The 12,277-nt window shown below is 41.9% G+C and overlaps 1 protein-coding gene across 2 annotated transcripts in view; it reads right to left on the reverse strand.

Annotated features, from left to right (window-relative positions):
* Positions 1 to 11,978, reverse strand: part of dennd1c (DENN domain containing 1C) — a 67,369-nt gene extending 55,391 nt beyond the window's left edge. For both annotated transcript variants that reach the window (XM_072564442.1, XM_072564441.1), the window contains exon 1: positions 11,812 to 11,978. In XM_072564442.1, the coding sequence (XP_072420543.1) occupies positions 11,812 to 11,828 (17 nt within the window). In that variant the 5' untranslated portion in view covers positions 11,829 to 11,978. The remainder of the gene's footprint in view (positions 1 to 11,811) is intronic.
* Between the last annotated feature and the right edge of the window lie 299 nt (positions 11,979 to 12,277).

Here is a 12,277-nt window from a genome sequence, read left to right on the forward strand (position 1 = left end):
CACCTTAATAGGTGGGGGACCAATATTCTGGCAGGTAGGTTTTCCACTGCAACACAGCTACGTTTAAACTAAGTAGCGGGGGGGGGGGGGGGGCAAACTGGAAGTTTAAGAAGGAAGTTAAAGGGAAAGTTAGAACAAGAGAAGTCAAGAAAGACAACGGAATCAATGGGGCAGATAACTCAAAAAAGGATCATGCTGTAAGGTCAAGTGAAATAGGGATTGACAGGAAGGGTGAGGGGAGTAACAAATTAAAAATATTATATATAAATGCACGAAGCATTAGAAATAAGGTGGATGAGCTTGAGGCTTATTTGGAAATTGGCAGTTACGACGTTGTGGGGATAACGGAGACGTGACTTCAAGTGGACAGGACCTGGGAAATGAATATTCAAGGCTATACGTGCTAACGTAAGGACAGACTGACTGGCAGAGAGGGTGGGGTGGCCCTGTTGGTAAGGAATAATATTCAGTCCCTTGCGTGGGGGGACCTAGAATCAGGGGATGCCGAGTCAGTAAGGATAGAGCTGAGAAATTCTAAGGGTAGAAAGACCCTAATGGGAGTTATCTACAGGCCCCCAAATATTAGCCTGGATGTAGTGTGTAAGTTGAATAAGGAGCTGAAATTAGCCTGTTGCAAAGATATTACTACAGTTGTTATGGGGGATTTCAACATACAGATAGACTGGGAGAATCAGGATGGTACTGGACCCCAACAAAGGAAGTTTGTGGAGTGCCTCCGAGCTGGATTCTTAGAACAGCTTGTGCTGGAACCTACCAGGAAGAAAGCAATTCTGGATCTGGTGTTGTGCAACAAACCGGATTTGATCAGGGACCTCGAAGTAAAGGAGCCATTAGGAGGCAGTGACCACAATACAATAAGCTTCAATCTGCAGCTTGAAAGGGAGAGGGTAGAATTGGAAGTGAACAATATTTCAGTTGAATAAGGGGAACTATGGAGCTATGAGGGAGGAGCTGGCCAAAGTTCAATGGTGCAATACCCTAGCAGAGATGGCAGAGAAACAACAATGGCAGGGATTTCTGGGTATAATGCAGAAGATGCAGGATCAGTTCATTTCAAAAAGGAAGAAAGATCCTAAGGGGAGGCAGGGGTGGCCGTGGCTAGATGAGGACCATATAAAGACAAAAGGGAAAAAGATGAGTGGGAAACTGGAGGACTGGGAAGCTTTTAAAGAACAACAGAGGATAACTAAAAAGGAAATACGCAAAGAAAAAATAAGGTACGAAGGTAAACTGGCCAAAAATATAAAAGAGGATAGTAAGGCTATTTTAGGTATGTGAAAAGAAAAAAAAGGTTAAGACTAAAATTGGGCCCTTGAAGACAGAAACAGGTGAATTTATTACAGTGAACAAAGAAATGGCAGAAGAATTGAATTGGTATTTTAGATCTGTCTTCACTGAGGAAGACATGAGCAATCTCCCAGATGTAATAGTGGCTGAAGGACCTGAACTGAAAGGAATTTATATTAGGCAGGAAATAGTGTTGGAGAGACTGTTAGGTCTGAAGGTTGATAAGTCCCCGGGACCGAATGTCTGCATCCCAGGGTACTGAAGGAAGAGGCTCTAGAAATCGTGGATGCATTGGTGATCATTTTCCAATGTTCTATAGATTCAGGATCAGTTCCTGCGGATTGGAGGGTGGCTAATGTTGTCCCACTTTTTAGGAAAGGAGGGAGAGAGAAAACAGAGAATTATAGACCAGTTAGTCTGAGCTAAGTGGTGGGAAAAATGCTGGAGTCAATTATAAAAGATGACATTACGGCACATCTGGATAACAGTAACAGGATAGGTCAGAGTCAGCATGGATTTATGAAGGGGAAATCATGCTTGACTAATCTTCTGGAATTTTTTGAGGATGTAACTCTGAAGATGGACAAGGGAAATCCAGTGAATATAGTATACCTGGACTTTCAGAAAGCCTTTGATAAAGTCCCACATAGGAGGTTAGTGAGCAAAATGAGGGTGCATGGTATTGGGGGCAAAATACTGACATGGATTGAAAATTGGTTGGCTGACAGGAAACAAAGAGTAGTGATAAATGGCTCCCTTTCGGAATGGCAGGCGGTGACCAGTGGGGTACTGCAGGGATCAGTGCTGGGACCGCAGCTTTTTACAAAATACATTAATGATATAGATGAAGGTATTAAAAGTAATATTAGCAAATTTGCTGATGACACAAAGCTGGGTGGCACGGTGAAATGTGAGGAGCATGTTAGGAGATTACAGGGTGACCTGGACAGGCTAGGTGAGTGGACAGTTGCATGGCAGATGCAGTTTAATGTGGAGAAATGTGTGGTTATCTACTTTGGTGGCAAGAACAGGAAGGCAGATTACTACCTAAATGGAGTCAAGTTAGTTAAAGGAGCAGTACAACGAGATGTAGGTGTTCTTGTACATCAGTCAATGAAAGCAAGCATGCAGGTACAGCAGGCAGTGAAGAAAGCTAATACCATGCTGGCCTTCATAACAAGAGGAATTTTGAGTATAGAAGCAAAGAGGTCCTTGTGCAGCTCTACAGTGCCCTGGTGAGACCGCATCTGGAATATTGTGCGCAGTTTTGGTCTCCAAATTTGAGTAAAGACATTCTTGGTTGAGGGGGTGCAGTGTAGGTTCACGAGGTCAATTCCCGGAATGGTGGGACTATCTTACGCTGAAAGATTGGAGCGACTGGGCTTGTATACCCTTGAGTTTAGAAGGCTGAGAGGGGATCTGATTGAGACGTATAAGATTATTAAAGGATTGGACACTCTGGAGGCAGGAAGCATGTTTCCGCTGATGGGTGAGTCCCGAACCAGAGGACACAGCTTAAAAATAAGGGATAGGCCATTTAGAACAGATTTGAGGAGAAACTTCTTCACCCAGAGAGTGGTGGGTATTTGGAATGCTCTGCCCCAGAAGGCTGTGGAGGCCACGTCTCTGGATACTTTCAAGAAAGAATTGGATAGAACTCTTAAGGATAGTGGAATCAAGGGTTATGGGGATAAGGCAGGAACAGGATACTGATTGAGGATGATCAGCCATGATCATAATGAATGGTGGTGCTGGCTCGAAGGGCAGAATGGCCTACTCCTGCACCTATTGTCTATTGTCTATTGAAATGGGATTAGCGTGGACGGACATTTTGGTCAGCTTGGACCAGTTTGAGCCAAAGGACCTGTCTCTGTGCTGTAGGACTCTATGACTATGACTCTGCAATACATTATTCCAAAAATGTGTGCTGTCACACTGACTTTCACATGTGGAAGACACTGCTGTACATGGACTTTAGAGCTATTCTTTCTCAAAGAGTCTCCACTTCCTCATCAGAGCTCCGTTTGTAACAGGTGAAAGTGAGGATGCAGATTCTGAAATTCAGAGTTAAGAGTGTGGTGCTGGAAAAGCACAGCAGGAGCTCCTGATGAAGGCCTTATGCCCAAAACGTCAATTTGCCTGCTCCTCAGATGCTGCCTGACCTGCTGTGCTTTTCCATCACCACACTTTCAATTCCGTTTTTAATGGCACTCTAGAACTTCATTAGATTTAGCATCAGTATGAGCTATCCGTGCTAACTTAAAATGTAACTCCAGATCTCAGACTCAGTTCATGAAGAATACTTTCACTGCTGAACACTTCCTTTGAATTATCTCCATCTCTCAGGATGGTTGTGGCTTCTCTAATTTCCACTTGTGTTATTTCTGTGAGCTCTGGTGATGGACTTTCTTTAATAATTGCTCTGGTCACTACAACAATAGTCAAATACCTGGAACCTGTTCCTGCAACTGTTCTGGTGCCATGTGACTTCTGACTTTGTCTACCCCAGTCCAACACCAGCATCTCCACATCATGCTTCATTCTCAGCTTTGATTCCTTTTTTTCTCCCCTGCATCTCTAGTTCCATCTTTCTCATTTCAATTCCATCTTGCTTTCCTTATCTTTCTCAGCCATCTCTAGCATCTTAGTTTCTTTTTCCATTTCAAGTGACATTAATACTTCGACATATTTAAACTGATTCCAATATGAACAGACTCTCATGTCTCACTATATGGAATATATCACTCCAAGATCTCTATTAAGTCCAAATTCTGTGCTCGTCCTTCAATTATTTCTAATATCTTAGCCCTTGTGAATTGTGGTTGCTTTTAAATTCATCAGAGGCAGCTTTGCCACTTCTGTGTTAGCAGCTTCTAGTGCCACCTTTTTGTCTGTATAAATCTGGTGTTCAATCTTTTAACCGTTATCACTTACTCTAACTCTACATCCAATCTTACATTGTCTTTGTTACAAAATCTGCGATGTGCCTCCAAACAATGTCACATCTCAAGCTCCAGTGTTCCTGTCACTGTGACAAATGTAACCATTTGATTAAACCACCAATTGGCCAATTTTACATAACTCTCTCATTCAGGTTAAAAGAAAACACACATCAAGTTTCTTTTCCCTCAATTACAGAAAAACAACTATGTGTTATAATTAAACTATGTTTAATTGGGTGTACATGAACTTGACAATGACTCTGAATTCGCGAGTCTGAGAAGATTTGTAGCTCAGGTTGAGGTTCTGGATGTAAGTTTGCTCACTGAGCTGGAAGGTTTGTTTTTAGATGTTTCGTCACCATACTAGATAACATCATCAGCGAGCCTCCGAATGAAGCACTGGTGGTTTGGCCCGCTTTTTATTTGTGTATTTAGGTTTCCTTGGGTTGGTGATGTCATTTCCTGTTATTTTTCTCAGGGGTGGACATGGGATCCAAATTGATGTGTTTGTTGATAGAGTTCCGGTTGGAATGCCAGGCTTCAAGGAATTCTCTGTATGGCTTGCCTGAGGATGGATATGTTGTCATAGTCAAACTGGTGTCCTTCCTCATCTGTATGTAAAAATACTAGTGAGAGTGGGTTATGTCTTTTTGTGGCTAGTTGATGGTCATGTATCCTGGTGGCTAGTTTTCTGCCTGTTTGTCCAATGTAGTGCTTGTTACAGTTCTTGCAAGGTATTTTGTAAATGACATTAGTTTTGCTTGCTGTCTGTATGGGGTCTTTCAAGTTTATTAGCTGCTGTTTTAGTTTGTTGGTGGGTTTGTGGGCTACCATGATGCCAAGGGGTCTGGGTAGTCTGGCAGTCATTTCCGAGATGTCTTTGATGTAGGGAAGAGTCGCGTTTTGTCTGCGTGTTTGGGTTTGTTGCTGAGAAATCAATGGACTGTGTTCATTGGGTACCTGTTCTTTTTGAATATGCTGTACACGTGATTTTCCTCTGCTCTTCGTAGTTCCTCTCTGCTGCGGTATGTGGTGGCTTGTTGAAATAATGTTCTAATGCAGCTTCATTTGTGGATAATGATTGTGAGGATGATTGCTTCTGTAGTTCAGTATTTAGTCCGTATGTGTTGATTTCCTGTAGACGCTAGTTTGAAGATCCCCATTGGCTGTTTGCTGTACTTTAACATCTAGGAATGGCAGTTTGTTGTGATCTTCCTCCTCTTTTGTGAACTTTATGCCAGTAAGGGTATTATTGATGGTCTTGAAGGCTTCCTCTAATTTGTTTCGTTTAGTGCTGATGAAGGTATCATCCATGTAGCGGACCCAAAGTTTGGGCTAAATGGTTGGCAGAGCTGTTTGTTCGAGTCTCTGCATTACTGCCTCTGCTAAGAACTTGACTGTGAATGTGAAAACATATGTGTGTGTGTGTTTGTGTGTGTGAGCGAGTGAATGACTGACTGAGTGAGTGTGTGTGTGTGTTAATATGAGTGTTAGTATGTTTCTAGCACCAAGTAGATGACCAGCGTTTACTCCTCCTTAAGGCTCAGCCACATGGATCAGCAACTTCAAAATCTCTCATTCCTGCATTGAACTATATTTCTCCCCTACATCCAGCCCCAGCTGGTAAAATGGTTAATATACCCACGAGCTCCATTGTGGCTGGCTATCGTTGCCCTCAGGATTGTGCTGACAAAACCTGTAGCAACCGAAGACATGTTTTTCTTATTCTCTCCTTTTCAGCCTTACAACTTCCATTCTTCACAAACTCACTACAAGATAGATTTGTATTCTGCCGTTGAGGTAGTGAAACATCCCAAGGTGCTTCCCAACAGTATTATAAAACAAAGCATGATACTCAGCCATATAAGGAGATTATGAGGTTAGATGATCAAAAGCTTGCTTAAAGAGGTAGGTATTACAGGGTAAGCAAAGTAAAAGGCATACAGATTTAGGGCGGGAATTTCGGCAGCAGAAATTCAACTTGCTTGCATCCATCTAAAATTATGGACTGACCTTTGGTCAAGTGAGGTTCTTCCTTCAAGCAAACATTCTATTCCTGCCTTGCTTACAAACATTCCAAGGAGTGGGGGAGGCTATTTGTCAGAAAGCAGACGCTGGATAATCTGCCAAAACTTTCCTCTTCTTATCTAGCATTTTTGTTAAATAAGGATCACTCCTACATGTCCCATTGGCTGACTGAGTTAAGCTTAGAAATGAACCTGAAGGTGTTAACTTCTTGCTGGAAGGAAGGAAGAGGGGACAGCTGCTCATTACTAAATCAGCCCAATCTTCATTCATGGAGATGTGGTAGGTTGGGTTTAAAGTGAAACCTAATCCTGTTCTCATCTGACTACTATGCATCTTCCAACTGTCCATAATTAGCATCTGTCCATGAAGGCTGGTAGACATCTCTCTCTGTTATAGGGATACATAGCTTATAGCTTGAGGGGAATCATTCCACGTCAACCATAGCTGAGCAGGAATTTCCCTTCAGTCATGACCTGGTATCAGATCTGAAATTTTTCTTTTTCATACAGTGAGAGCCAATCACCTCAGGTCAGGCAAGATTAGATGAATCAACACTTGAAATAAACCAGTACACTGGTGTTCTGTGTGGTTAATTATTTGTTAACTAATCCACCAGGTCTTTCCTCATTTAGTAATTGTCCAGAAGGTGAAGAAGCATCCAGCTCCCCTCCTCTGTCATCCTTGTTGGCGGAGTAAGGGAAGGCTACAAAAGACTCAACCTCCTATTTCCCATCGAAAACCTAGAGTCCGTCCTTGTCACAATGGCACTAGAGAGTGTGTTAATATAGCAGTTAAACTCCTGTCACTGTGATTGCTGTATCACTGACATAATAAAAAAACTGGGTGAATTGATTGTATAAGAAGGCAGATACAACATCTACAATGACTGTGTAGATGAGAAGGCTTCTCATGCCACCACATTAACACTGAGTGGATAGAACAGAATAGAAATTTATTGTCACGTGAAGGGTTCCTGACTCAATATGTATATAGGCCGAGTAGAGGGGAGGCCATATTGGATTTGGTGCTTGGCAACAAACCATGGCAGGTATCAGATCTCTCGGTGGGAGAGCATTTTGGTGATAGTGATCACAACTCCCTGACCTTTACTATACTTACGGAGAGGGATAGGAGCAGACAGTATGGGAAAGTATTTAATTGGGGGAGAAGCAATTACAATCCTATTAGGCAGGAACTGGGGCGGCGAAATTGGGAACAGATGTTCTCGGGGAAATGCACGACAGAAATGTGGAGGTTTTGGATGTAGGTCTGCTCGCTGAACTGGAAGGTTCATTTCCAGATGTTTCGTTACCCTACTAGGTAACATCTTCAGTGGGCCTCAGGTGAAGCAATGCTGAAAATTCTTGCTTTCTATTTATATGTGTGGGTTTTTTTGGGTTGGTGATGTCATTTCCTGTAGTGATGTTATTTCCTATGGTGAAGTCATCTCTGTTCCTTTTCTCAGGGGTTGGTAGATAGGGTCTAACTCAATTTTTTTGTTGATAGAGTTCTGGTTGGAATGCCATGCTTCTAGGAATTCTCGTGCGTGTCTTTGTTTGGCTTGTCCTAGGATGGATGTGTTGTCCCAGATGAAGTGATGTCTTTCCTCATCCGTATGTGAGGATACTAGTGAGAGAGCGTCATGTCTTTTTGTGGCTAGTTGGTGTTTATGTAAGCTGGTGGCTAGTTCTCTGCCTGTTTGTCCAATGTAGTGCTTATTACAGTTCTTGCACGGTATTTTGTAAATGACGTTAGTTTTGCTTGTTGGCTGTATAGGGTCTTTCAAGTTTATTAGCTGCTGTTTTAGTGTGTTGGTGGGTTTTCTGGGCATTGTGGAGGTTGTTTAGGGAGCACTTGCTGATAGTGCTGGACAGGTTTGTCCTACTGAGGCAAGGAAGGGATGGGAGGGTGAAAGAATCTTGGATGACATGAGATGTGGAACACCTAGTCAAGAGGAAGAAGGAAGCTGACTTAAGTTTGAGGAGGCAAGGATCAGATAGGGCTTTAGAGGTTTACAAGGTAGCCAGGAAGGAACTGAAGAATGGATTTAAGAGAGCTAGAAGGGGGCATGAAAAAGCCTTAGTTGGTTGGAATAAGGAAGACTCCAAGGCCAATCAGGGATAGGCCAAGGGTAGGGCCAATCAGGGATAGAGGAGGGAACTTGTGTCTGGAGTTAGTGAAGGTAAGAGAGGTCTTTAATGAATACTTTGTTTCAGTATCCACTACTGCGAGGGAGCTTGACGTCTATGAGGACAGTGTAAAACAGACTGATATGCACAAACAGGTTGATCTTCAGAAGGAGGATGTGCTGAAAACTTTGAAAAACGTAAGGATAGGTACTTCCCCTGGGCCAGACAGGATATACCTAAGGTTACTACAGGAAGTGAGGGAAGTGATTGCTGCGCCTTTGGTGATGATCTTTGTGTCTTCACTGTCCACTGGAGTAGTATCAGAAGACTGGAGGGTGGGAAATGCTATTCCCTTGTTCAAGAAAAGAAATAGGGATAATCCTGGGAATTACAGGCCAGTCAGTCTTACATCAATGGTGTGCAAATTATTGGAGAGGATCTTGAGAGACAGGATTTATGATTATTTGGAAAACCATAGTTTGATTAGAAATAGTCAGCATGGCTTTGAGAGGGGCAGGTCATGTCTCACAAACCTTATTGAATTCTTTGAGGATGAGACAAAACACAATGATGAAGGTAGAGGAGTGAATGTGGTGTACATGGATTTTAGCAAGGCATTTGATAAGGTTCCCCATGGTAGGCTCATTCATAAAGTCAGGAGGCATGGGATACATGGAAATCTGGCTGTCTGGATACAGAATTGGCTGGCCCATAGAAGACAGAGGGTAGTAGGTGATGGAAAGTATTCAGACTGGAGCTTGGTGACCAGTGGTGCTCCACAGGGATCAGTTCTAGGATCTCTGCTCTTTTTGATTTTTATAAATAATTTGAATGAGGGAGTGGAAGGGTGGATTAGTAAGTTTGCTGATGATGTGAAGGTTGGTGGAGTGGTGGGTAGTGTGGAGATCTGTTGTAGGTTGCAACAGGACATTGACAGGATGCAGAACTAGGCTGATAAGTGGCAGATGGAGTTCAAACTGGAAAAATGTGAATTGATTCACCTTGGATGGTCAAAGTTGAATGCAGATTACAGGATTGTTGGCAGTGTAAAGGAACAGAGGTATCTTGGGGTCCATGTCCATAGATCCCTCAAAGTTGCCACTCAAATTGATAGAGTTGTTAAGAAAGCATATGGTGTGTTGATTTTCACTCACAGGGGGATTGAGTTAACAGCAATGAGGTTATACTGCAGCTCTATACAGCCCTGGTTAGACCACACTTGGAATATTGTATTCAGTTCTAGTCGCCTCATTATAGGAAGGATGTGGAAGCTTTATAGAGGGTGCAGAGGAGATTTACCACGATGCTGCCTGGACTGGAGGGCAAGTCTTCTGAAGAAAGGTTGAGGAGCTAGGGCTTTTCTCATTGGAGAGAAGAAGGATGAGAGGTGACTTGAAAGAGGTGTACAAGATGATGAGATAGATAGAGTGAACAGCAGAAATGGCTGTCACTTGGGGGTGTAATTTTAAGGTGATTGGAGGAAGGTTTAGGGGAGAAGTCAGAGGTCAGTTCTTTATAAAGAGAGTGGTGGGAGTGCATGAAATGCACTGCCAGTAGTGATAGTAGAGTCAGATACATCTAAGTGACTCTTGGATAGGCGCATGGAAGGTAGTACAATGAAAGGGTATGTAGGTTAGTTGATCTTAGACTAGGATAAAAGGTCGGCATAACATTGAGGGCCGATGGGTCTGTACTGTGCTGCACTGTTCTATGTTCTATATGTACTTTTATTTGAAATATACAGTGAAACATTTTATAAGTCACCACACCACGGCACTTATATTAATGACAGAAGTCATATATAATAAATTGGTAAATTCACACAAATCTCAAGGACAACAAACAATATGGAGATGGACAGGGTGCTTGAGTCCTGGATGGACAGGAGGAGGGAGTATTTGATCGCTTTGTTGTAATGTGTAGTTGTATTGTGCACCATGTCTTTTAGCTCTTAATGTAACTGTTTTGTTTGCTTAGTTTAGTGTTGTTACTCAACACTAGTTGTGAGCTGCAGTACTATACCAAAACTGGTAACCCTGTTTTTAGAAACAACGTTGAAAGAAACACTGAAACCATAATTCAACAGAAAGGAAGTATGATCAATATGAAGGAAGAAGGTGGGGAGATGGATCACTTCTGAAGCCAGCTTAAGCTAAGTCCTAGTGTTAAACTTGTATGATAATAATGACCCACAATAAGGGGGAAGTGGGGATCAATCTGAAAAAACATTTGTGGAATGGGGCATAAATAGACTAACCAAATCTAATGAGAAACAGAGATATTTGCCCTTTATGAAGTATGAACCATTCAGGGATCACACTCTGGCCTGAGGGGAGGAGGCCAGACTAGAAGAGACTTGTCTTCAGATTGATCCAATCTGCTCATGATAGTTGATAGTTGCTAATGAGTGGAACAAATGCACCATCTGAAATAGAACAGGCATTATTAAGGAACAAGATAATGGAAAATGAAGAAGGATCACTGAACCCAAAACTCAACTCTGCTTTCTCTCCATAGATGCTGCCAGACCTACTGTGTTTTTCCAGCAATTTCTATTTTTGTTTCTGATTTCCAGCATCCACAGTTCTTCAATGGTTTTTTTTGTTTAGTATAAGGGAAAACTTCTCTATGTTTCTGTTTCTTCTGTTCAGAATCTTTTATTTTCAACCTTTGGAGATTTAGCTGGCTTTTACTGGAATAATATAACAAATCTCGAGATTATATACAGCAGATGGACTGTGCACAAACAGCACCATCGATCTTGGATGGAATAGCTTCTTACAAACTACTCTGTTGAGTGAGTTTAACATCTGCTCTCTGTGCTACTTCAAAGCTTACTACTTCTGAGAATGACGGTTTTGTTGTTTGAAAAAAAAAGCTGTCAGATTTTTTTAGTGTAATCTGCATTGTACATAGAAAATATGATAAATTAAGGGTGCACAACATGATGACAGCAAGAATGATCTGCATCTATCAGTTCACAAACCTTCACAGAAGGTACGAATCTCACACCAACTTCCTTTTCAAGCAACCATTTTGTCATACTCAATTTCTTGTACAGACTTAATCTCAGGTGTACAGACAATACCATCTCCCAATCCTTGCTCAACAATTACATTTGTTGGCAAAGGCTAAAGCATTAGCTTAGAAATATAAAAAAAAACGTTTTAAAATTATTACTTAAATGTACGTCAACAATACAAAACTACCTGTTAACTCAAGCATCAGCTAAACTGTGGTTTCAGCTCCTTCCTTTCAAACTCTCTACTTGTCTTCAAACACCTAACTGTCACTTGAGCACCAGCTGAGTAGAACAAATTTAGAGAAGGAAAGCATTCATCAGGCAAATTTAAAAAAATATATCACAGTCCTGTAATCGCATTGGAACTGATTGAGTCTCTTACTTGATTCTGGATCCCATGTTGTCTACATGATCAGTCTTCCCAGCTGCAAAGAATCCTGGTCTGGATATGGATAAATCATAGAGTTAGGAAGTGGTGGGGATTGTGGGGAAATGGGGGAGGGGAGGGGGGTGGAAGGGGTGATGGGTGTCTAGTATTGGATCTAACAGTTTTCTGCCAGCATATAATGCTGCAATCCTTCCGTTACGCTATAGGAAGTACGATGTGTGACGTGCCACTCAGAGCACAGTCACTCTATAGTGACACTGCAGGCTCAGTCCACAAGCTGAGATGTAGATTTCTGCACCATAATCTCTCTCTACAACAATCTTCAATATATTCCAATTTTAGCAATCATAAAGACATGATAGTGTATGTGATATGGAAAAGTAAACATGTCCTGAAGAATTTCAATGTAGGATCAATGCCCAACAGGGGAATGAAAGAAGATGTGAAATCCATCACAGAA

Source organism: Chiloscyllium punctatum, chromosome 46 (assembly GCF_047496795.1).
Source record: "Chiloscyllium punctatum isolate Juve2018m chromosome 46, sChiPun1.3, whole genome shotgun sequence".
Lineage (NCBI taxonomy): Eukaryota > Metazoa > Chordata > Chondrichthyes > Orectolobiformes > Hemiscylliidae > Chiloscyllium > Chiloscyllium punctatum.